Genomic DNA, 27362 nt, shown 5'->3' on the forward strand with positions numbered 1-27362 from the left:
TTTTCTTTTGTAAGCACAGACTCAGGAGCCAGACATCCTAGGTTTAAATCCTGACTCTGTCACATACCCTGTTTGACATTGACAACTTCTTTGTGTCTTAGTTTCCTTATCTGTAAAATTGGGCCAATACATCACTGTTACATCATAGAGTTGGGAGGATTAAAAGAGGTAACATATGAAGAACCATGCCTGGTACATAATAAGCATTTAATAAGTTAGCTTCTACTATGATTACAACTTTTATCATATCAGCTTTTCTGTAAGTTGGCTTTTTTTTTTTAATTGTTCATTGTGGAGGCTGTCTTTGACCTCATGGGAATTCAAGTTGTGACTAAAATGAAAACTGTTCTTTTGGTGTCTGGTTTGTGTTGGATAGTAAAACTCAGTGTCTCTTGGTATCCTTTTTCACTAGGAAATTTCTCCTCTTCTCTCCATGGAGGCTATGGCATTTGTTACTGAAGAGAGGAAACTTACCCAAGAAACCACTTATCCAAATACTTATATTTTTGACTTGTTTGGAGGTGTTGATGTAAGTCATTGTTTATTATTACTACTGCTATTTAATGGCTTGGGAACTTTCAAAATGGGAACTAGGAAGCATTTTAGAATTTATCCTTTAGAGGCTCCATGGTATTCACATGTGTTGAAGTACCATAGCTTTTACATTGAAAGAGTTGATTTATGTGAATTGATAATAATATCAGCTTTTTTAAGGCACAGTTAAAGTTTCCTAGTTCAGCTGTGATTACTAGTTTCTTCTTTGTCCTTCCAGAGATGTAATATATATATATGTGTGTGTAAATAGTTACCCTGACTGCCCCCACCTCAGGTTTATATTCTCCCAATATAGGAGTAGCATATCATATATACAGGTACCTTGCTTGCTTTTTTCATGTAATTCTGTAACTTGGGGGTAGATTCATTTTAATATGTGTAAATTTGCCTCATTATTATTAATAGCTATATAGTATTCCCTGGTATGATTATACCATTATTTACCGAGGCCTTAGTTGATGGACATTTAGCTTTCTCAGCACCTTTCCTATAACAAACAAGGTTGCAGTGAAAGTTTTTGTACATGTGAGTACTGTATACTTTTAGGATGAAAGCATATGTCTTTTATTGTTTATAAACTTACCAATTTATGTACCTAAAAGACTTTTATCAACTTACATCCCCAGCAACAAAGAAGAAGAGTGTCTTTTTATCCACTCCATCACCAACACAGTGTGTATATGTGTATTTTTATGGACTTTGTTATTGAGGTATAACTTGCATACAGTGAAGTATGTCAGTAACTATGAGAAGATAAATTCACCTTTGCCACGCAAACCATGAAACAGAACGTTACCGATACATAGTAGCCTTCTTCACCAAACAATATGTTTTAAGTAATTTAAATATTTGCTAAGCAGATATGAGAAAAAATGATATTTCTTCATAGTTTTTTTAAGTTTTATTGAGATATAGTTCACATCATATAATTCACCCATTTAAAGTGTACAATTCAGTAGTTTTTAGTGTATTTGTAGATACGTGAAATCACCACCAGTCACTCTAGAACATTTTTATCACCTAGAAAAGAAACTCCGTGTGTTTAAGCTATCACTCTCCCACTCCTCCAGCCACCAGCCCCATCATAGGCAACTGTTACTCCACTTTGTCTTTATGGATAACCTTGTCTTGGACATTTCATATGAACTGCTGCTACTGCTAAGTCACTTGAGTCGTGTCTGACTCTGTGTGACCCCATAGATGGAAGCCCACCAGGCTCCCCCGTCCCTGGGATTCTCCAGGCAAGAACACTGGAGTGGGTTGCCATTTCCTGCTCCAATAGAGAACATATGAATAGAGACTCATAGGAACAGAGTCACGTGATATGTGATCTTTCGTCATTGGTGTGTTTCACTTAGTTTAATGTTTTCAAGGTTCATCCCCATTATAGCATGTTTCAGCACTTTATTTTATGGTTGAATAATACCCTACTGTGTGGTTATACCACATTTTGTATGTTCATTTGTCAGTGAGTGGACACTTGGGCTCTTTCTACCTTTTGACTGTTACAAATAATGCTGCTCTTAACATTTGTGTACAAGTTTGTGTGTGGAAATATCTTTTCATTAATCTTGGGTATATACCTAGAATTGGGATTGATGGATCATATAGTAGCTTTTGTATTTAACTCTTTGAGGATTTGTCAGACTGTTTCCCAAAGCAGCTGCACCATTTTACATACCCACCAGCAATGCACAAGGTTCTAATTTTTCCACATCCTCTTCAGCACTGTCTATTCTCTCTGCTTTTGATTATAGCCATCCTACTGGGTGTGAAGTGTTACTTCATTGTGGTTTTGATTTGCATTTTCCTGTTGCCTAATGCTGTTGAACATTATTTTATGTGCTTCTAGGTCATTTGTTTGTCTTCTTTGGAAAATATCATTATTATAAATTCTAAATGGCAACCCACTCCACTGTTCTTGCCTGGAGAATCCCAGGGACGGGGGAGCCTGGTGGGTTTCCGTCTATGGGGTCACACAGAGTCGGACACGACTAAAGTGACTTAGCAGCAGCAGCAGAGAGCTCTTTATATAATCTCTGCATAGTTTTAGAAATTTATATCTTTCTATGAGTGGAACTGAATATCTTTTCATGTGTTTATAAGTTTTTTTTTCCTACTTGTTTATTAGGCCCTTCTCTTATTGAATTTTTGTCCTAGTTCAGGCTGCTATAGCAAAATCCACAGAATGAGTAGTTTATGAACAACAGATTTATTTCTCAAAGTTCCAGAGACTGGGAAGTCCAAATTCATGGCACTGGCAGATTTTGGTGTCTCGTGAAGATCCTCTTCTGGGTTACAAACTGCCAGCTTCTCCCTGTGTCCACACACGATGAAGCAGCTAGGGAATCTCTCTGGAGCCTCTTTCATAAGGTGTAATACCATTCATGGGTGCTCTGCCCTCATAACCTAATCACCACCCAAAGGCCCCACCTCCTAATGCCATCACATTGGGCATCAGGATTGAGCATGATTTTCAGGAGACACTAACATGCAGATTATAGTGACTTGTAAGTACTCAGTTTTTAAAGCCCCTTTGTCATAAGTGTTCTATTTTTTTCCCTAGTTTGAAAATTGAATTTTGACTTTGTTCATGTCTGAGGCACAGTAAGCTCCTGGTCTTGTTTTTGATGACTGTATAGAACTTCTCCATCTTTGGCTGCAAAGAATATCATCAGTCTGATTTCGGTATTGACCATCTGGTGATGTCCATGTGTAGAGTCTTCTCTTGTGTTGTTGGAAGAGGGTGTTTGCTATCATATTATTACTTCAGTTTGAAAAAACATTTCCTTTCCTTAAAGATGCATTTTTCCCCAAAGCAAAAATTGAGTGTTGAACATTTATATCTATAGCATGAGCCATAGATTGTATTCCTTTAACTGTTGCTCAGCTTTCCCTCTTCAGCAATCCCAGCGGTCCTGTCACATTTACTTACTGGCCAGTTTGAAGGGCCTTTACTTCTGAATTGTTTGTCAAAGAATTTGCTTAATAGAAACCAGTATGTTCCTGGGAGGAAAAAGAAGATAGGAGTCTTTAGCCTGGTGTCTTATTTGCAGTGGGAATGAAGCTTTTCTGTTGCAGGTACATGTCCCATCTTAGGACATCTTAGGATCATTAGTTCTTGGTTTTGTGGAGTTTTTCTTCCCTGCTTTGAGTTAGGTTAGTTTCTCCAAGAATCTCAGTCTGTTTACAGATAGAGGCTTTTGCTTGGATCATTTTGTTCTTCACTAACCATTATTTGGGTGCCTTTCTTCTTGATGAATTCTTTTGTCATCTTGCTTCTAAAAGTACCTTTCAAAGTTCTTTATTTCTTCCCCTGCCAATCCCCAGAAAGGCTCCAAAGTAATTCCCTTTTCAACATGCTGCCTAATGCTTAGCTGAAGTGGAATGGTGGCTAGACCATTCCTTGTCAACTTCAACAAACCCCTAATGTAACACTGGAAAGTGTATCCTGCTGCTGCTGCTAAGTCACTTCAGTCGTGTCCGACTCTGTGTGACCCCATAGACAGCAGCCCACCAGGCTGCCCTGTCCCTGGGATTCTCCAGGCAAGAACACTGGAGTGGGTTGCCATTTCCTTCTCCAATGTGTGAAAGCGAAAAGTGAAAGTGAAGTCGCTCAGTTGTATGCTAGAGTTTGTGAAGTTAGATGCCTGTAGGATCAAGTAGGCATATAGTGAAGCAGGCCCAGAGTAAGATGATCTACATAAATTAAATGACTGCAGGGACTGAGATGAACTGGAGAGTGCATGCCTGCTTTTATGGGGAAATGACTTCCATTTCTGTTGACCTTTGCCCTCAGGGATGTAGGAAATCTAGATTCTTAAGTAGTATCACAGCTTTTCAGTAGATATGGACCACATGAATCATGTCTGTGGGCCAGGTATAATCCATACTTGACATTCAAGGATTTTAATTTGTTCATTGACATAGTACATCATGTATTTGAAGACAGTTTATCTTAAATATAATAACCTATGCAGGATGAGCTCCTCATACTTTCCTGGGATGACGAAAAGCAGGACATCTCTTGGAAAAGATTTTGTGTGGTACATCTCAAAATCTTAAAGATTGTTGCTGATTTTGCTGTTTGTGTTTATGTGAATCTCTTCTGAGGACATAAGTCAAAATGAGATAAAGCTTTGTATACAAAAATGCTTAGTGTGGCATTACATATAATAGTTAAAAATATTCATCAGGAGGAAGGTAGTTTTTGTTTTCCGTAAGGTCAGTGGTGATATCGTTGATATTCTTTGTTATTTTCTATTCTCTGCTAAATTAGTTTCCATTCTAAGCCTAATTATTTCTTTTCTTTTGCTTGCTTTGGGTTTGGCTTACACCTCTTTTTTTCCAGTGAATTGAAGTAAAAGATTAGGCTATTGGTTTGAGATCATTCCTTTTTTTTTTCTTTTAAGAGAAATTTTTTGCATTTTTACTGAAGTACAGTTGCTATACAATGTTATATACGTTACAAATGTACAGTATAGTGATTCACAGTTTTTAAAGGTTGTGCTCCATTTATAGTTATTGTAAAATATTGACTGTCTTCCCCATGTTGTATAAAACATTCATGTAGCCTGTGTTACACTCAGTCGTTTGTACTTCCCCCACTTTTATGTTGCTCCTCCCCACAACTGGAAACTACTAGTTTGTTCTCTGGATCTGTGAGTTTGCTTCTTTTTTTGCTATAGTCACTATTGTTTTATTTTTTAGATTCCACATACAAGTGATATTCATATAGTGTTTGTCTTTTTCTCTGTTTTATTTCATTTAGCATAATGTCCTCCAAATCTGTTCATATTGCTGCAAGTGGCAAAATTGCATTCTTTTTTATAGCTGAGCAGTATTCCTCGCGTGTGTGTGTGTATTCCATGTGTGCTTTAGTAGAACACATGTTTTGCGCTTGCTGGGCAGAATTTTATAGCTATCTGTTAGAGCTTATTGGTTTATCATGTTCAAGTCTTCTATTTGGTGATCCCTCATTTTCTATCCATTATTGAAAGTGGAGTATTGTATTGTCCAACTACTGTTTTTGACTTGTCTGTTTCCTTCAGTTCTGTCAGCTTTTGCATCATGTATTTTGAGGCTCTGTTGTTAGATGCATATATGTTTATTATTGTTATATCTTTTACAATGGATTGACCCTTTTATCATTATAAACTGTTTCTTTCAACAAAATGTGTAGGGTTTTTTTCCCAGAGTGAACTTTTAAATGCATATTTATTATAAACAGTTTAAACAGTTATGAAGTGAAAGTGTTAGTCACTCAGTCATGTCTGACTCTTTGCAACCTCATGAACTATAGCCCACCAGTCTCCTCTGTCCATGGGACTCTCTAGGCAAGAATACTGGAGTGGGTTGCCATTCCCTTTTCAGGGGATCTTCCTGACCGAGGGATCGAACCTGGTTCTCCCACATTGCAGGCAGATTCTTTACTGTCTGAGCCACCAGGGAAGCCCTTAAACAGTTATATGTTGTATTAAAAGTATGTAAAGTGGTAAATGAATGCATATCCTCTCCAGCCCCCTGTGGAAATCAGTATTAGCAGTTTATGGTTTATCTTTTATGATTCTTTTTATAAACTTGTGTTTATAAAAGAACATCAATATTCTAAAGCAAGAGTAATCATTGTTATAATGTTCTGCAGCTTTTAAAAAATTGAAGCCATATTGGATCCCAGAGGTTAACTAATCTAACATTCTTACCTTTTTGAAATGAGAGTTGAGACCACGGTGGGACCCTGACTTGCATGTTTACATGGAGAATAGATGGCTGAACTGTGACTAGAACTCAGGTTTCCTGACTCTTGGTACAGTGCTCATTTCCCTGAACTTCACTGCCTTCTCCCTGTGTTGGGAACAAAAGCATCTTGCAGTACCATGACAGATATTTGGACCATGAGTTATCATAGCAAAGATTGTTTTATAGGTTGTGCTTTGAATTTTGAAGATTTTATCCTTTTTTTTTTTTTTAAATAGCTCCTTGTAGAAATTCTTATGAGGCCTACAATTTCTATTCGGGGACAGAAACTGAAAAGTAAGTATACTCAGCAGCTACCGGTGCTCATTTCCCAACCTGCTATTGTGGTGATTCCCAGGAGTGTCTCTTCTTTCCCTTCACACTGAGGACATGCCTTACATTCAGCTGTAGAACATTCTCTGCCTAACTGCTCTCTATTTTATACTCTGTAGAAAATACAAATCTAGTGCTTTAAAACAAAAAGTGTGAAAACTACTGGACTAAAAGAATTGCATCTTTGTAGTTTCTAACAGTCTTTGGGTTCAGCTTTTATGTTTCTTTGCAAATTCTTATTTCTCATACCACTAATTGAGAGAGTAAGGAAAAAACTGGCAAGATCATTTATTTTTTTTAATTATTATCTTGTTTTTGTTATGAGGTTATTCATGCTCTTTGTAAAAAGTTTCATTACTACCAGAATGCGTATAGAGAAAAATCAGAGCGTTAAAGTAGCACATAATTTCTTGGGTATATGGGTATTGTCCTATTATTAGTCTTTGTAATTTACACATGTTGCAAATACTGTTTTTAGGTAGTCCTTTTATAATTTTTTAAAAAACTGTAAGTACACTTACTTTGACATTAAAAGCCAGAGATCAGTTAACATTTGATGAATGTTTACTGCAAACATCAGTTGTTGTTTTTTTTTAATTAAAAATTTTTCTAAACAATGTGACATAGTGTATAAGGAAGGCCTTGTTTATATGTGAAGTAGCAGTTAAGAGGATTTATATTTATCTTTGATGCCATACCTTTGTATCCTATCTAAATTGATTCTTCATGTCCTTGGTCCTTGTAGCAAGTAGCATCTTGTAATTACCTGTTGATGTACTTATTTATTCTCTCTTCCCCTCTAAATTTATAAGTTCCATGAGGCTTTGTCTTTTTTTATCCCTGCTAACCTCTGTATATTCTGTATCTGCTCTAGAGTGGATGCTGAATAAATATTTGATGAATGAGTGAATTCCAATTCCCTTTGAAAATGAAGGTCTAGAAGTACTGAAATACATTGATTTGGTGTTCCAGCCTGCTCTGAAGTCATGAAGTAAACCAGAAAGCCCCCTTAGGTTGAAAAGCAGTGGTGAGAGATTTAGGACATCTCCATCGTCTCAAGATTATGTCAGTTAGCCCTCTGGTCACTCTAGCTTGGCAGGGCTGCCCATTGGGATTGTGAAGGGAAGCCTAACATTTTAGAGTTTGTGGCAGCATGGGAGTGAATGTAAACAGTTTTTAAAAATAAAAAATGATGCCAAACAAAACACTTTATCCATGGTTCATACTCAGCTTTATTATCTCCTGCTCTTGAGGTCGTGAAAATTTATTTTCCTTTTTGTCATACTCTTCTGTTCTTGCTCACAGAGAAGTAACTAGTTCTTTATTAGAGTCAGTAGGTTAGGGATTAAAAACCTTTTATTTAGCACAAATAATAAAACAGAACTCTTTGAGTCTGGAGTAAAAATGGCTTCCTTGTTTGCTGCTAATAGAATTTTCAGTGGAGATTTATAACAACAGTCATGGTGCTGATACTTTAGGTTTAGTGGATTCTTCCAGTTCTGTTTTTGGAAATGTGTTTTAGGGAACCAGTTCAACACAAGCATAAAATTAAGGCTATATGTTACGTTATTTATTTCTAGCCTATTTAAATAGCAAGAGTAAAAAAAAAAAAGAAAAGCTAGATATGATTTTAAGCAAACTACAAAGAGAACATGGCTTATTAAGTGATAACACCACAACAGGTTGAAATTATGAAGACTGTGGAGCCTAATAAGCATAATAGTATATCAGACCAAAAAGCTATATACAAATTGGTTAATAAGCTCTGATAGGCATCCTGAAACTCGGGTAAATAAGGACTGGAAGGAGGTATGCTGAAAGGAAAATAATCATTTTGGGATTATGAGGAACAATTCTTATGTTCAAAAATTTGATTCTATTGTACTGTCTTTCCAATGAGAAAAATAACGAGTTGTTCCCCCTTTCACTTTCAGTAAGTGATGAAATGTCCAAGGACTGTTTGAGCATCTTGTATAATACCTGTGTCTGTGTAAGTACCCCTGCCACTGGGACCTCATTTATCTCCCTACCAGATCTGCAGTGCTTGAGGAAGGAAGATTTGAATGGGGGTGGTAGACATGACAGCTATCTTCACACATTGGAGAATTGGACTTATGGACTTATGTGTGCCTGAGAACCAGAACCAACAGGTAGAAATTGTGGGATGGCAAAATTTCATAGTAATTGTTAAGAACCATGGCTGATTCAACAGCTACTGAACTCCTCTAGCCCTGGAGGAGTCCAAGCAGAGACTGAACAAATGCTTGTTAAATGGATGCAAGCACTGGAAGAGTGTCTGTTACCTTTTAGTATTTCTTTAAACTCTACTGTGCCTGCTCCTTCATTTTTATTGTTAGAAAACAGAACAAGAACCAGAAGGCCCACCTTGCATTGAGCAGGACACTCATCTAGGGTGATCACTGAGTGAGAAAGAATGGTAAACAGAAGAAGCAGTTTGGTAGAGAGAGCAGAGCACTTAGTGCTGGAAGGTGACTTGGGGTTCTGGCTCCTATCTTCATGCTTATTCATTCTCCCTGTACTTCAGTTTCATTTCTTAGTAGAGTGTGGTTAGTAATCATACTAATAATACCGTAGGGTTATTGTGAGGATTAAATGAGACGATAGATGTGAATGCAGTTTGTAAAGCAATGTACAGTGTTAATTTTTGTAAGACACAGTACCTGTCTTTTGGGAGCTTATGTGGTAAACCGTAAAGAGTGAATCATATACAACAGAAGGAAACCGATGCTGTTGTAGAAGTGAAACCTATATGCAGTGAAAGCACAAAGGAATATTAATTTCATTTCACTGCTTGCCTCATTCAAAGAAAGATTTCAGGCACCTTGTTAGGAGCATGTAAAATCTTCCAAGATCGTTAATTCAGAATCAGGTATCCAGGAATTGGGCTGAACATAAAATCACCTGTACAATGGATGGGGTACAAGTTTGGGTTTAAGCGTCTTAGCAGCCAACACAAATAGGGAAATTTGTTTCAATGCTTAACACAGTTAAGCATCTATTATAACAGTGCTCTGCAATAGAAATATAACACAAAACACTCATGTTCTTTTTATTTTACCTTTAGGAATAACGTGTTTATTAGTTCAGGGTAGATATCCTAAGGTAAAAATCAGCATCCACAAAGATCTTGACAACATACATGATAGACCATTTGAAAAAAAGAATTAAAAAGGGATAAGTTTTGGATATAATTATAAACATACAGGAAATAAAAACAGGTCCTGAGCAAGAGAGGTATGTCTTAGGGACATACAAATGAAAAATAGTTTAGGGGCCTAAACTGTCAGTAAGTTCAGAGTTCAAAAGGATTCATCAAAGACTATTGTCACCAAAAAAAAGGCTAAAGCAAACCTAGTCTACTGATCAGTCAAAATAAAATGTTTAAAAGAAGTTGCACCCCTGTGTGTGACTCAGCAGTGGTGCCCTGCTTCCATGGCTGTGCAGCTTTCCTCTGGGGGCACTCCTTGCCAGAAATTTCCTCCCTCCTGTTCCCTTGGGCCATCTCTCTGTGGTAGGCCGTGGTCCTTGGGTCCTGGCCCCGGGACTGCTCTCCAGTCCCCACTCTCCAGCTCCCGGCCACCGTGCCCACTGGCGGACCTGCGTCCCAGTCCAGGCTTCGGGTGCATCTTAAAGACCATGGGTCCTTGGAAGTGATGGAGAAGGAGTACTGTCAGGCCAAAAAGGCCCAAAACAGATTTGAAGTTCCTCTGGGGACAAAGTTTTATAGAGTGAAACCTGTGTCATGGAAGAAGAAAGTATAATTTATGGAAGAAACTGAGACATTTTGTGATATTTTTCTCATTTGTCCAACAGTGCTCATTCATCCCTTCCAACACAACAGGCCATCTTTTTATAGAAAAGTTAAAATAATAGTATAGTTCAGTGGTACATATCTTTTACTGTTTACCTGGTTACATTTTAGGAACAATAAATTCATCAAAACTCTCAGCTAAATTAAAGTGGTTTTTGTTTTTCTGCCCAAGTAACTCTAGAAATGTGGATCAAGCTAGTTCACTTTTTCAAAGGGAAAATGTGCATTGTGGTTTATGATTAGCCACCTTATTTGCCTGTTATTACATATACATTAGCTTGAACTTAGATATTCACTGTTAGTTATTGTTAGCAGCATTTGTCCTTTTGTGAAACCAGTATCAGAAAACTTATACCCTTTAAGACATTCTTTATAAAATGTATAAATTCTTCACAAATATTTGAATGTTACTGCATGCAGATATTCATAATTTTGAGTTTGCCTCTGTAGACTGCGAAAGCAAATTGTTTCATTTATTTTTTAAAATGCCCTTTGATATTTCAAAACAAAAAGAAATTCTAATTCCATTGACTAACTTTAAAATCAGCCATAATGATTAGTCTTCAAAAGCATTTTGCACAGATTGGTCGCCTGGATTCTACAAGAAGGCATGTGCTGGTGGTGGTCTCCACGCAGCACACAGCCCTTCCCAACACTCTCTTATTCTGTTTAGAATAATCATATTGATGAGGTCAGAATTCATGGTTCAGTTTCAGAAAAAAAGTATTCATTGTACATTAACCATTTAGAGGTCATTTAAATAACAAATGTATTGTAAAAGACATGTGGAATTTTAAAACCATGAAGATTCGGACCTGTTTCTTCTTTAAAAAAAAAAAAAAGGAGTTATGTAATAAACCTGCATCTAATCTGCATTTTTATTCACTGAATAGGCTATGTATATTTTGTGTTTGCTTCTGTGTACCACATTTTAAAAAGTATAAAAATGTATTATACTGGTCTCTCAAGAATATTAGAGTATAATATAAAAATACTCCAAAAACAGATGAAATAACCCATCACTCCAGCATACTAGGTTGTTTTAAATGTCCTCGTAGCCAGTTTTTTTGAAAGTAAGAAAAGAAGTAGGAAGAAATAGTTGAAGTTAATTTTAACAGTGTATTTTATTTAATACAGAGTATGTCAAGAATACTATTCCAACATGTAATCAACATGAGTAATGATTAGTGAGATAACATGTAATCAGTGTAAGTAATTAATAATGATTCATTCTTTTTTTGTTTTAAACTTTCAAAATCTAGTGTATTTTTTCCTCTTACAGCACATCACAGTTCAGACTAGCCACATTTCAAGTCCTCGGTAGTCACATGTAGCTGGTGGCACAGGTAGATACAAACAGACCCATGAGATAAAAATAAGCTAATTGTTCCGGTAGTGCACAATTATTCTTATGACTAAAGCCAGTAAGAAATTGTTCTATTAAAAAAAGATGATGGATGTATGATGTAAAGACTCCATCATTCACAGCTTCCATGCTGTTAATAGTCTTATGGGGCAGTCTTACGAGAGCATTGATAATGATACCTAATGTTAATAATACTCCGGTAGAACACAGTTCAGTTTTAATAAAGAGGAAGGAAAGACAGGGAAAGAAGGAAGAAAAAAAGAAAAGGAACGAGAAAGAAAGAAAATGAAACAAAGAAAGGAAAAAGAAGAAAGAAGAAGAAACAAAAATATAAAGAAGATAGTATGATATGGTCCAACCTTGTGCTGATCTGATTTACATCCAGGTTAGATGGAAAGCTAGGGCTTTCAAAGTTGCAAACACCAGTGCCTCCAGGGATCAGGTAGAAAACAAGGAAGGTTTGCCTGTTTTGGAGTGGGAACTTGTGACTAACCTGGAGTAAGATTGTCCTGTCTAAAGACCTAAATTCAAAATTTAAAAGGTGCTGCTGGCCAAATAAAACTTGGCCTACTGGGTGCTGGTTTATAGCACTTGATTTAAATACTAGGCAGATACTAGGTTAAGAACCTATGATGGAGATTCTTTAAAAACTCTTCCCCAGAAAAAAATGCATTCGTACACAGTGTCTTATATATAGTTGTAGGAATTTAAGGTCTCAGCCACAATTCCTGGGTATAGCATGGAATTGCTTTTCCAGTGTCTGGAGGGGATATTTTGCCCTTCATATTTTATTTTGTGATTTTAACCTGTTTGGTCTTTTCTTCTCCCTTGATAGACGGAAGGGGTTACAAAGCGTTTGGCAGAAAAAAATGACTTTGTGATCTTCCTGTTTACACTGATGACGAGTAAGAAGACATTCTTACAAACAGCAACCCTCATTGAAGATATTTTGGGTGTTAAAAAGGTGAGCTGGGCCCTCTAGCTGGTGCATGACCAGGTGGAGCAGAATGTCTCAGACAATTGTATTTTTAAACGGTAATATACAAGAGCTCTTTTAAAGAAGAATTTTTACCATATTCCTTATAAATACTTAAATATGTTTATAAATATATAATATTTGTTATAATATATGCAAACAGAATATTTATACATAAACATATAAATACTTAAAGATATTTTAAAACATATTTACTAGGTTATGCTCCTTATAAGGTCTTAAGTGACTATAAAACTTAAGACAGATTGAAATCGAACTAATTATAAAACTCAGAGGACAAATTGACGTCAATTTAATGTGTTAGCTAATGTTACTGTGCTGAAATCAAATTGTCCCTCATTAATTATTACAATGCAGGATCTTTTTAGCATAGCTCTTCTGCTGTGTGCTGTGCCGGGACTCCGTTTTGCTACCACTTCTCTATATTTGAACTGTTGTGAAGCTTTCTTGTGGTGATGTTTGACTTTCACTTGTTACATTCACCTGTGTTTTTTCTCATTAATCTTCAGCAGTTATTTTTAATTGACACCAACATAGGAAGTAACAAATATGAGCACTGAGCTCCTGCTGCTTGATCTTAAGATGGACTTTCAAATGATCCAGAATATGCTTTTAAAAAAAAGGCAAACTGTAATTGAAAGCACTAAATTAAAAACTTGTCATCAAGCACTCACAGACCTCCCCAGAACACGTCTGTAGACATGTTAGAGAAGCTCTGTGTTTGATTCTTGGCATAATGCTTGTTAGGACCTGGTTTTCTTCCCCGAGTCCATGTCAGTTACAGTTGGCAGATTTCTTTATTTTACTACTGAGGAGGTGGGAGTTAGCATTGCTCTTAGAGTTGCTGTTGCAGTGAAAAGAGCACCGTGTGCATTGTGGAGATCCCCGCTTTCACATCTGTCATCCTGCTGCACTTTCCCCAGGCTCTGCTTTTCATTGCCCAGGCCAAAGATGCACAAGTGACCCATTGTCTGTAGGAACACACTGGAGATGTGTGCAGGTCCCAGACAGACCCTTTGTGCCCTTTGATGAAAGGGCTTTGTTATTTTTCCAATAAGTGTGTGTTCCAGTTTGTGAGAAGGGGCTTCCAAGGCGGAAACTCCAAACTCCCTGACAATCTCAGCATGAGACTCTAGGATTGCTCCTTCATAACTTTGCCCCCTTGTCCCTCATGTGCTCTGTCCCCTCTCATGCTTTTCTGTGTTGCCACAAATAGTGATGAGTTCTGCTAGATGTTACGGGTGTGTTAGTGCAGTTGGAAAGAATAGACACTGTCAAGAGAGTGGGAACACGAGCTACAAATTGGGAAAATACTTGCAACTCATTCAACTCACATAAGATGGTACTCAGAATTTATCGTGAGGAATTCCCTGGCACTCCAGTGGTTGGAGACTGAGCTTCCACTGCAGGGGGCACGAGTTCAATACCTGGTCAGGGAACAAAGATCCCGCATGCCTCGTGGCATGGCCAAACAACCAACCAAAAAGACCAAAAGCAACAATAGAATTTATCGTGAATTCTCACACATCAGCAGGGAAGAGACAAATGGCCCAGTAGAAAAATGGGCAGTGATAGGAGCAAGCATTTTACAGAAGAGAGACAAATGATCCATAAATATAAGAGAAGGTGCTTAACTTCCATGAGAATGTGTATCACTGCAAACACATTACTGTGGACACCTTTTTGTATCGGTGGAGTAAACCTATGTCCAAGTTAAATATGTGCCTTCCCTGTGACCCAACACCCACAGAAGCATTTCCTTGAGGACTGAGGCATTAGTATCGTGGCCTAGGTCACCTGTAACCTGTGCCCAGGCACGCTTGTGGGGAAGCTCAGTTCCAGGACAGTGATTCTTTTATTTATTTTTGGCTATGCTAGGTCTTCATTGCTGTGCAGGCTTTCTCTAGTTGCAGCGAGCAGGGGCTCCCTCTGCTTGCAGTGCACAGGCTTCTCATTGCATTGGCTTCTCTCGTTTTTGGAGCACGGGCTCTAGGGTGCACAGGCTTCAGTAGTTGCAGCACGTGGGCTCAGTGGTAGTGCTCGCGGCCACTAGAGCACAAGCTCAGTAGTTGTGGCACAAGGGCTTAGTTGCTTCATGGCATGTGGAATCTTCCTGGACCAGGGATCAAACCTGTATCCCTTACATTGGCAGGGGGATTCTTAACCACTGGACCACTAGGGAAGTCCCCAGAACAGTGACTCTTAGAAATAAAAACACTAAATTGAAGCCACGAGGGTGTGAAATCAATTCAGTGGATCTACCAGCTAATAGAAAAGATCAAAATGTGTTGTGTAAGGGTACTCAATTTTTGTTTCATGTTTATGCACATATTTATGCATTCACCTATGTATGTTTGCTAGGTTGTGATGGAAAATTTATTTTTTACTTTTGAATATTGTCAGAATGGTTTTGAAGCCACTGCCCCAGAAAAACTTCTGCACTTGTGCATCAAGGAACACATAAGAACGTTTATAGCATTATTGATTAAGAGCCTGAAATCAGGTCTCGCTGATCCATCAACAGGAAAATGGATAAATGTCCTCTATTCCCACAGTGGGATATTATACAGTGAATGTTGCTTTAAGCAGCAACATAGCCAAATCATAGAAATTATTGATAGAAGTCAGTCAAAGAAGATTGTCTATAGTATATCATTTTTACAAAGCTCAAAAATAGGCAAACTCAAATTATACAAAACTTTTTTCAATGAAAAAACAATAATAAAATTCAGGATAGTGGTTACCTCTGGTAGAGAGACAGGGAAAGGTGATAGAAAAGGCACACATAGCTATTCACTTTGTTTTACTTTGTAGCATATATTATACCAAGTATTAAATAAAAATTAAAATGTAACCCAAAGAAGTGCACCTGAAGAGTGGGAGGGCCTGGGTTGTAACCCCACACTTAAGTTAGCCAGGGCTGGAGGAACTGATGAGCTGAAAGTCCCAGTTTTCAATAATAACAAGAGCCAACATTTATTGTTACTATTGTTACTGAGAAGCAAAGGTGGAAGAAGTTGTTCTCAAATACCCCTCCACAGACAACCAGAAGTGGGAGTAGGATTCAGGAGGTCTTCTAGGAATCATCCACTTGTTCAGTACATATTTGTTGAGACCCTCACTACCAGGTTCTATGCACGGAAGCTCTGGAGAGAAGGTAAGGCACACCTCGCCCTCAAGACAGTGTCAGTTTATTTGGGAAGTTAGATGCAAGAATAGAAAACTTCAAGTTCATGTGATACGTGCAGTGATAGAGAAATACCCAATCCAGTGAAAGTTGAGTAAATTTATGGGATGAGGGGTAGCAGGTGTTATCTGAGGAATGTCAGGATGCTTCAAGAAGAGAAACTCATGTGATGTATGTGCAACATTTGTGGCTATAAGAAGGAAAGGAAATGAGAATATAACCAAATAACAAAAAGCATTTCATTAAACTCAGTACTCATGATAAAAGCTAGCAATAGAAAGATATCACCTATCCTTAAGGTGATGTTGACTATCTGCTAAAATTTACAGCAGACATCAAACTGAACCTGAAACTTTGGGAATACTTCTATTACAAGAAAAGGGGAGAATGTCTACTATCATTTACTCTTGATAATTGGTTACATAGGCAGGTATACAAGGAGACACCTGTGGGAATGTTCATTGCAAATTTGTTTAATAGTAAAAAATTGTAGTCCACCTTAACATACACATATTTTAAAAGGAGAAAGATTAAATAAATTATAGGGTAAAACCGTGAGAAATGAATAAACCAGACTGACTTGTCAATAAAGTTAAATTACATTGTTGACTGTGAAAAATAGGGTATAATATGTCAGTCATACTGCATGCAGAACAGAACCATATATTTTTGTTTATTGAGGTATAATTAGTTTCAGGTATACAGCTTAGTGATTCAAAATTTTAAAAAATTATACTCTGTTAAAATTTATTTTGATGATTTATTTGGCTGCATCCGGCCTTAGTTTTGGCACATGGGATCTTTTGTTGTGGCACATGGACTCTCTAGCCGTGGCGTGCAGGCTCAGTAGTTGGCAGCATGCAGACTTCGTGGCTCCTAGGCATGTGGAGCATGCATCAGGCATTTGTTCCCTGACCAGGGATCAAACCCTCATCCCCAACATTGCAAGGAGGATTTTTAAACAATGGACCACCAGGAAAGTTCCTAGGTTATACTCCATTTAAAGTTATAAAATACTAGCTTCATTCCCTGTACTATACGATATATCTTTTTTTTATACATAGTAGGTTGTGAACAATAACATGTATTTTTGTGGAAATATTTATAAGTGTGAACATGTGTAGAAATAATAAATAGAGTTCAAAGTAATGGTTACCTCTGAGAGGAAAGAAGTGAAGGCAACTGGATAGGGACACACAGGGGCCTTCAGCTATATTTAAAATATTTTATGTCTTAAAAAGAGAACATCTGTGGCAATTTCTCATTCATAAAACTTGAATGGTAGTCTTTTTTTTTTAAGCCAAAATGGGACATATGAGCAAAGGTAGAGAATACAAATAGCGGCGCTCAAAGGGTTTAATCAAACCAAGCCTGTGAGGTAAATTAGTTCCATTTGACAAATGAGAAAACAAAGACTTAAGTTCCATGACTTACTTAAGGTTGCACAGCTGCAAATTGCAGAGCTGGGATTTGAACCTAAGTGGTCTAGATACCAAGCTCCATTCTTAGGGGAATGAAGTAGAGCAGCACATTCAATCTCAAATGAACTGAGCACGGGAATTGTTCTGTTTGTGTCTTTTGTAGGAAATGATCCGACTAGATGAAGTCCCCAATCTGAGTTCCTTAGTATCCAATTTCGATCAGCAACAGCTTGCTAATTTCTGCCGGATTCTGGCTGTCACCATTTCAGAGATGGATACAGGGAATGATGACAAGCATACGCTTCTTGCCAAAAATGCTCAGCAGAAGAAGAGCTTGAGCTTGGGGCCTTCTGCAGCTGAAATTAACCAAGGTAAACTCTCTAAGTTGTCAGAATTTTGACATTGTAGCACTGAGATCCCTTCCTAAATCTTCTCTTTCAGTATTTCTAGAGATTTGACTCCCATGTGAGGGCTCCTTGGGTCCACTTACAGTATGTAAAATTTGTGTGTATCTGTTCATTATTTTGGGGGACCAAGTCCATAGCCATCAGATGTTTTACTAGATCCAGAATTTTTAAAAGTGAAGCACCATTATTTATCAAAATTAAAAGTATATATATCTTTTGTTCCACTACACCTTTTCTGGGTCTTTATGCTATCTGCAAAAAATCTTTGGTCATTACTTTGCTGACAAAGGTCCGTCTAGTCAAAGCTATGGTTTTTCCAGTAGTCATGTATGCATATGAGAGTTGGAGTATAAAGAAAGCTGAGCACCAAAGAATTGATGCTTTTGAACTGTGGTGTTGGAGAAGACTCTTGAGAGTCTCTTGGACTGCAAGGAGATCAAACCAGTCCATCCGAAAGAAAATCTGTCCTGACTATTCATTGGAAGGGCTGATGCTAAAGCTGAAACTCCAGTACTTCAGCCACCTGATGCAAAGAACTGACTCATTGGAAAAGACCCTGATGCTGGGAAAGACTGAAAGCAGGAGGAGAAGGGGACGACAGAGGATGAGGTGGTTGGATGGCATCACTGACTCGATGGACATGAGTTTGAGCAAGCTCTGGGAGTTGGTGATGGACAGGGCAGCCTGGCATGCTACAGTCCATGGGGTCACAAAGAGTCAGACATGACTGAGCGACTGAACTGATACTGACTGATGCTGTATGCTCTGTGTGTGTATGTGTCTATGTATGGGGAAGATCCCCTGGAGGAGGGCACGGCAGCCCACTCCAGTATTCTTGCCTGGAGATTCCCCATGGACAGAGGAGCCTGGCAAGCTACAGTCCATGGGGATGTGAACAGTCGGACACGACTGAAGCGACTTAGCACGTACACACACACACATACACAAACACACACACACAAACAGAGAGAAAGATATATACAGTCATACATTAGAGAGACTGGAAGTTCGGTTTCGGTATCTGCAGCACTGTGATTAAAAAACAAATACTGCAATAGAGTCACACAAACTTTTTGGTTTCCCAGTGCATAAAAAGGTTATGTTTACACTATACTTAGTCTATTGTGTAATAATAGCACTATATCTGAAAAAAAGTACATACTTTAATTAAAAATATTGCTTAAAGTGCTAGCCATTATCTGAGCCTTCAGAGAGTTATAATCTCTTTGCCTCAGTGTTGAGGGCTGCTAACTGATCAGGGTGGTGGTTGCTGAAGCTTGGGTAGCTGTGGCAGTTTCTTAAAATAAGACAGCAGTTTGCCACATGGATTGACTCTTTCATGAATGATTTCTCTGTAGCAGGCAATACTGTTTGTTAGCATTTTACTCATAGTAGAACTTACTTCAAAATTGGAGTCAATCTTCTCAAACCCTGCTGTTGCTTTATCAACTAAATTTATGTAATATTCTTAAATCCTTTGTCATTTCAGCAGTCTCTTTTTTTATTGAAGTATAGTTGATATACAATGTGTTTCAGCTGTACAGCAACATGAATCAGTTATGCATATACATGCATCCACTTTTTTAAGAAATTTTTTTCCCACAGAGGTCATCACAGAATGCTGAGTAGAGTCCCCTGTGCTATACAGAAGTTTCTTACTAGTTTTCTATTTTATGTGTAGCAGTGTGTGTATATCAATTCCAGTCTTCCAGTTTATCCCTCCCCCCTTCCCCCTTAGTAAGTTTGTTTTCTCCATATATGACTCTATTTCTGTTTTGTGAATAAGTTTATTTGTACCTTTTTTTTTTCTTTTAGATTCCACATTTAAGGAGTATTACATGGTATTTATCTTTCTCTGGCTTACTTCACTCAGTATGACAATCTGTAGGTCATTCCATGTTGCTGCGAGTGGCGTTATTCATTTTTATGGCTGAGTAATACTCCATTGTGTATATGTACCACATCTTTATCCATTCATCTGTCAATGGACATTTGGGTTGCCTCCATGTTCTGGCTGTTATAAATAGTGCTGCGATGAATGTTGTGGTGTATGTATCTTTTTGAAGGATGGGTATTCTCCAGGTATATGCAGGGCTTCCCTTATAGCTCAGTCAGTAAAGAATCTGCCTGCAGGGCAGGAGACCTGGGTTCGATTCCTGGGTTGGGAAGATACCCTGGGGAAGAAAATGGCAACCCTTTCCAGTATTAATCCCATGGACAGAGGAGCCTGGCGGGCTACAGTCTGTGGGGTAGCAAGAGTTGGACACGACTTAATGACTAAACCACCAGATATATGCCCAGGAGTGGGATTGCAGGATCTGACTGGTAGCTCTGTTTTTAGTTGCTTAAGGAAATAAAGGTATACATAATAGTCAGCTTTGGCTACCATAACAGGATAGCACAGACTGAGTGGCTTAAACAACAGAAATTAGTTTCTCACAGTTTTGGAGGCTACAGGTCCAAGAAGCCAGTGCCATCAGCAGCGGTTTTGGTGAGGCCTCTCTTCCTGACTTGCAGATGGCCACCTTCTCACTGTGTCCTCAGTGTGACCTTCTCTCTGCACATGCACAGAGAGCTCTGGTGTCTCATCCTCTTAAATAAGGATACCATTCCTGTCAGATTAGGACCTCATTTTATGACCTCATTTAATTACCTCCCTAAAGACTCTGTCTCCAGATACAGTCATGTTGTGGATTAGGCTTCAACATAAGAATTTTTGGGGGGACACAATCCATTCCATTATAGTATGGAAGGCTAAAGTGTGTAGGCTGTTGCCAAAAAGTTTTTGTTTTGTTTCTAATAAACTGCGACTGTGAAATCATGTTCTTGACCAGCAAAATGATGATTTATACTATCTTCCTGCCCCTCAGTTAATAAAAATGTTAGATCACTTAATAGGCTGCTCAGAAACTACCAGTTATCTCCTCTGTCGATTCAGTTGGGAACAAGTGGATCCATCTGTGGGGGAAAAGTCTTTCAAATTTTAGTCAGAGATGTAAATAAAGCCTCAGGCCTGCCTGGCAATTATCAATTTGTAGGTGACACCAAGATGAGACGGGCTAATTTACACAGCATACGAGCTCGAATGGAACTCAGAATCCTCTCAGAGATCTGGAAAGCAGGGCCTCAACTGCAGCAGAAAAATTTACAGGAATATTTGGGAAATACTGATGCTTTAACAAATAGGAGAGATGAGGTCTGCTTTTGCAGAAATTATTGGAAGTTGTGGATGATTTAATTTTCAGCTGGTTTCACATTAGCCAACAGTGTGTGTGGTAGCTACTGGTAAAGCTGTGAGAAGTACAAAGATTATACAATGCTGGGGTGCCAGTCCCCTGGGATTGTGCATAAGTTGGTGAGTAAAATTAGGCCAGTGAGTTTTTTCTGAGAAGAGAATCCATAACTTTGATCAGCTTTCATCATCAGAGAATCCATAACATTCATCAGAGATGAGTGACCAGCAAACGCTCAGGACCCTGTGGGGTGGGAATCAGTCTCAGAATCCTAAATACTGGGCAGGTCACATCTGAATGGCTGTGTTTAGTGTTCAGGGTGTGTAGACTAGGTCTTAGGAACTGCCCTCTGAGGAACAGTTAGGAAAACTGGAGCTGTTTACCTGGAGAAAGAAGGTGTGACTAAAAATCCATGTTTTTGAAATTTTTCAAAAGTAGAAACTTTTAGAATTCAAACTCTTCATTTATTTTATTTTTTGTGGAGGGAAATCCACACAAACTACAAGATGAAGCAGGTGTACCGCAGAAAGTTCGCTCTCCTCCCAGTGGTGACGCATTACCAGTTCCTCGTCCGTCCCTCCAGAGATAATCTGTACATGCCCAGTCACGGGGGTGGAGGAGGGGATGAGAGAAGACTGGCTCCTCTCTGTTTGTACTGATGATGATGTACATAAGCACCATTCTGCCTCTGACTCTTTTCAGATAACTTAATCTTACAAAGCATCCCATTCCAGTACGTGTAGCATTACCTGATTCCTTTTTACAAGTGGATAGCCAGTGTATGGGCATACCACAGTCTCTTTAATTAGTCCACTGTTGATGGAAATTTGGTTTCCCTTGTCTTTGTTCCTACAAATAACATCCCTCATGTATAGAGTTTAATGTGCTGGATATTTGCCTTTTAAATGCTGATAGATGTTAACAGATTTACCTTCATAGAAATTACTAGTTCATCTTCCCACCCTGTGTACCCTTCCCAGTATAGGGATATTTTACATTTCTTGATATTTGTCAAACTTGATAAGTAAGAAATGGTATCTCAAAAAAAAAAGTGTAAAAACAAAACCAAAAAATTCTATCCCAGTATATTTTTGTTACTTGAGGTGAAAGTCACATTAAAAAACTAACCACTTAATTCAGTGACTTATAGTACATTTGCAGTTTGTGCGGCCACCACCTCCATCTAGTTCCAAAACGTTTTCCTCATCCCAACAGAAAACCCTGAACACACTGAGCAGTTATTCCCCAACCCCTCTCCCAGCACCCCCATGCTAAGTGGCCTTAGTTGTGTCCAGCTCTTTGTGACCCTACCAGGCTTCTCTGTCCCATGGGATTCTCCAGGCAAGAATACTGGAGTGGGTTGTCATCGCCTTCCTCCAAGGGATCTTCTCAACCCAGGGATCAGACCCCTGCATCTCTTAGGTCTCCTGCATTGGCAGGCAGGTTCTTTACCACTAGCGCTGCCTGGGAAGCTCTGTTCCCCCCAACCACTGGCTTTCTGTCTGTGGATTCACCTATTCTGGGTTTTTCATATTAATGGATTAAAAAGATGTGTGGCCTTTTGTATCACATCTCATACCTTTTTCACTTATCATGATGTTTTTGAGGTTCATCAGTGCTGTTGAATGTCAGTGTTTCATTCTTTTTTCATTCTTTTTTGTGTGTATGTACTGAAACTGCAATACTTTGGCCACCTCATGTGCCTCATTGACTCCCTGGAAAAGACTCTGATGCTGGGAGAGGTTGGGGGCGGGAGGAGAAGGGGACGACAGAGAATGAGATGGCTGGATGGCATCACCGACTCTGTGGACATGAGTTTGAGTGAACTCCGGGAGTTGGTGATGGACAGGGAGGCCTGGCGTGCTGTGATTCATGGGGTCGCGGAGAGTCGGACACGACTGAGCGACTGAACTGAACTGAACTGAACAAAATTTGTGTATCTATTGATGGACATTTGGGTTAGTTACACAGTAGTCTGCTGTGAATAGTGCTTCTCTGAACACATGTATTTGTTCGAGCACCTACTTTCATTTCTTTTGGGTATGTATTGGGTTGGCCTAAAAGTTCATTCAGATTTTTCTGTAAGATCTTACAGAATGAATACTTAGGATGGAATTGCTCAGTCATATGGTATAATAATTCTATGTTTAACTTTTTGAGGAAAAGTTTAAATGTAGTTTTATTTCATCTTTATTAATGAGGTCATACATTATTTTATAGTGAGGGTAGAAAGGGGGCTAAGGTGATTTGCCAATTTCTGCTGGGACTAAATTCATATGACATCTTATAATCCTCCTAACTAGTTACTTTGTTTTTATTTATTCTGTTTTTAAAGAATTTTCTTTAAAGTTGTATTCTTTTAGGATTTATTTTAGAATTTTTTGTTACGGGAATCTTCACACATATAAAAGTAGAGACATGTATATAACAGTACAATGATCCCTGTTTACGTATTACCGACCTTCAGCAGTTATCAACTGATGGATGGCCTGTTTCTACCCTCCATTACTCCTCCCTTCCTCACTTTGGATATTTTGAAGCAGATCCCAGACGTTACAAGATTTCACCTGCATATATTTCAGTGATTCTGTAAGATGGTGATTCTTGAAACATAACTCTTTATACAGTATTATACTCTCCCAAGTAATATTAATATCTTGATATTTTGAAATATCTATTTGTTAATTTTTTACTAGATGTTACATTTTCATGGTTCAGAAAATTACAAATTCAGAGAGGTGTTCACTGAAAACTTCCCTTCACACTATTCTCAATGGCCATATTCTCTTTTTCTTTGGCAACCACTCTTTTCTATCCTTCCAAGATTTAGTATATCCACAAGCAAATAGGCACAGACATTAGCTTTATTTTAAAGAGGGTTAAATTTTGGAGCCAAGATTTGAACCTGAATTCCCTTCCTTCAACGTTTATTATGTTGTTTATGCTGACCAGAGTGTGTGTCTTACTCATCATTGAGTACAATGGAACTGGTGGAAATAGTAGTTGGGTGTTTAAGTTTCTTTCTTTACCTTTAAAAAAAAAAAAAAAGGACTATCTTTTTTTTCTTCCTGGTGTGTGTGTTATAGGAAAATCAGATAGTTAAGTAATTTTAAAAGAAGTGTTTGTATCCTCTCCTACTCAGGAACAGCCACAATAAATACTTTGGTATATATCCTTCCATTCTTCATGTATGTGTATGTATATATATTATGTGCATATTTTAAAGAAGAAAACTTTAAAATTTAAAGCAAATGGGCTTAAGCCTATACTGTTTAATAATTTACTTCTTTAAGAAGTAAATTAAACACCTCTTTAGAGTTGCTGAATAAAGACATATGTGTCATTGTTTTTAGTATCTGTGTATTTTGTTCCTCTGCATGGATGTATTGTATTTAATCGGTATGCTATTAATGAACTTATAGTCATCTGTGACTTTCGCTGTTATAGAAACACCAGTGAACCTCTCTATACAGATACCTATCTATCTATATGTAATTAATTATTTCTTTATGGTGAATTCACAGAAATGGACCTCTAGCTCAAAGAGAGAGATACAAGGCCTAAAGGTTATTCCGATTTATATTCCCACCAATTGATAGGAGAGAGCCTGACTCCCTGCACCTGCTAAAATTGCTCTTATTTCTCTCCCTTTATTACTATTTTACCTTGGGTGGGCATTTCATTTTTAAAGGAAGTTCTAACTGCTGTCAGCTTAAGAGTCATTCCTCTGGGTGGGATGCAGGGAGTGGGAGGGAGGCTCAAGAGGGAGGGGATGTATGTATACATAGAGCTGATTCAGGTTGTTGTACAGCAGAAACTAACACAACATTGTAAAGTAATTATATTCCAATTAAAAAATAAAAGAAAACCAATTTTCACTTAAAAAGATCATTCCTCTCATGCAGGTGAGGATCTGGTTGTCTGTTGAGAGCTGTAGCACTGGTCTCTGTTTTCTCTCTTGTTTTTCCTCGGCAGCGGCCCTCCTCAGCATCCCTGGCTTTGTCGAGCGGCTTTGCAAGCTGGCAACTCGAAAGGTGTCAGAATCAACGGGCACAGCCAGCTTCCTGCAGGAGTTGGAGGAGTGGTACACGTGGCTGGACAATGCTTTGGTGCTAGATGCCCTGATGCGAGTGGCTAATGAAGAATCTGAGCACAATCAAGGTACCCGGGGCAGGTCTCCTGAGAGGTGGGGAGTGTTCCTGTGGGTTCCTAGAGCCATTCTTGACCTCTTTTCCAAGGAGAATAAGTTGAAATTGACTCAAAACAGAATCTCCCTCAGGGCAGTCCTGAATCATGATTGTTCAGATTTTAATAGCAAATGACAGAATTTCTTGGAGCTCCCTCAAAGCAGACCTGATTTCAGGGACAGGATCTTTATTACAGAACCCAAAGGACCAACTGGAAAACCATTACCAGAACATTCTTAGCAACCCAGATGATCTTTCTCTGTCCCTGCTTCTTTCTACACATTGCTTTAGTCTTCTCCGTTCTCCATTCTGATGAGTATGCTGCCTGGAAATGTGTGGACTCCTAGTCTCAGCTTCAGCTTTTCGGTGAACTGCTCTGTTTTGGGTGAGGTACTCAACCCAAAGCATTTGACTCTAGGGTCAAATTGTACAAACACAGGAATTCCCACTGGAATCATTCAGATAAAAGTGAAGGGAGGAGTTTCATTCCTGGGATACGCAACAGCAGCAGCAGCAGACATTGATGTAAAGTCTGTGGAAGTTGTTCTCAGAGCATACAGCAAGTAGGGAAACATTTCTTCCAGAAAAATCTACTAAAATTGCGAACGTTGAGAGCTTGTGACGCTGGAATTTCTGCTTGATGCAAGTTCCACTCTGGGCAAGTGTGGCCAGAAAGACAGGGCTCTCTCAGTTCCCAGATAAGGATACAGAATCTCACTGGGAGGGACAGGCTCTCATTCCTTCTAGCTCCAAGTGGAAGAGGCTGAATTCTTGATGAATATAGCCACGAGGGCAGGGGCTCCTTTCCTTCTCCCTTCCTTTCCCTTCCCATTGTACAATGTGTTGATTTCATATGTTTATGTATCATAAAGTGATTACCTCTGTAGCCTTAACTGACACCTCTATCTCATCAGATAATTAACATTTCTTTTTTTCTGGTGAGAATATTTAAGATCTACTGTATTAGCAACATTCAGGTATATGATAATGGTATTATTAGCTATAATCACCATCTTCTCTATTGGACACCCAGAACTTATTAATCTTATAACTGGAAGTTTGTGTTCTTTAACCAATAACTTCTCATTTTCCCAACTCCTAACTGCTAGTAACCACCACTCTGTTTCTCTGAATTCAGCTTTTTTTAGATTCTACATATAATTGGTATTACACAGTATTTGTCTTTCTCTGACTTATTTTACTTAGCGTGATGCCAGGGGCTCCTTCCTTCCATCCACCTCCATACCGTACTCATAGCTCAGAAGCTTGGCCCAGTAGGCCAAGAATTCTGTGGCCCTTATCACCTTGCCGCAGTTCACTTGTGGAACAGAGGTTCCACCATGTAGAGAGAGGCAAGCTGAGAAGACAGTGGAGGCTATCAATCCTGCTCAGAGTAGTAGCACTGAGATTTTGCCAGGCAGAGAGGTAATAGGTAAGAACAGAATGTTGGGAAGTTTGAGTTCAAGGTCATTCTCAGAAACAGTGTAGATTTTTTAAGAAAATAAAAGGACTTATTTTTCATTGAGAATTAAAAGTCAAACCATGTGCCAGCTAGTTCCGCAGAGAACCAGGGAAAGAGGTGGCTGAGAAGAGCTTAAAGCTGAGGTCACAAGAAACCTCAGTCTCAAAAACTACCCCTGCCTGAATTTAATTGAATCAGACTCTGGAGCAATTTATGCCTCAAGGCTTTGTCAAAAACAGTAGAGCAGTCAGCTAGCAATTAGTGGAGCCTGACAGCTGGGTTTCGTATCAGATGAGGCAGAAAGTTTAACAGAGAGATGAGGGTAAGATCCAGACAAAGAGAGCCCTGCTAAAAACACTGTCATCCAGGGACACATGCCCAAGGCTGGCGGAGGGGCCCATCAGTCCTCAGGGAAGTAGACTTGACCACAAGTGACTTGGTAGGTCACTAAACAAGAAAACAACAAATCAGTCCTCAGAGAAATAGACTTTACCCCCAAGTAGCTAGGCAGGTCACTAAACAAAGAAACAAGAAAACAACAAATTAGTCCTCAGAGAAATAGACTTTACCACAAGTAGCTAGGCAGGTCACTGAACAAACAAGAAAATAACAACATGCCCTGAAAGGAGGAAGGGGAATCAGAATC

At 38.6% G+C, this 27362-nt stretch overlaps 1 protein-coding gene across 1 annotated transcript in view; it reads left to right on the plus strand.

Annotated features, from left to right (window-relative positions):
* Nucleotides 1–27362, plus strand: part of TRPC4AP (transient receptor potential cation channel subfamily C member 4 associated protein) — a 67569-nt gene that overhangs the window by 15646 nt on the left and 24561 nt on the right. The window contains exons 3-8 of the mRNA XM_055436243.2: nucleotides 413–529; nucleotides 6531–6588; nucleotides 8559–8614; nucleotides 12658–12786; nucleotides 17591–17798; nucleotides 25043–25228. Of these exons, the coding sequence (XP_055292218.1) occupies nucleotides 413–529; nucleotides 6531–6588; nucleotides 8559–8614; nucleotides 12658–12786; nucleotides 17591–17798; nucleotides 25043–25228 (754 nt within the window). The remainder of the gene's footprint in view (nucleotides 1–412; nucleotides 530–6530; nucleotides 6589–8558; nucleotides 8615–12657; nucleotides 12787–17590; nucleotides 17799–25042; nucleotides 25229–27362) is intronic.

This window comes from Moschus berezovskii, chromosome 15 (assembly GCF_049115385.1).
Source record: "Moschus berezovskii isolate FMDL1 chromosome 15, NW_MosBer_1.0, whole genome shotgun sequence".
NCBI classification, from domain to species: Eukaryota; Metazoa; Chordata; class Mammalia; order Artiodactyla; family Moschidae; genus Moschus; species Moschus berezovskii.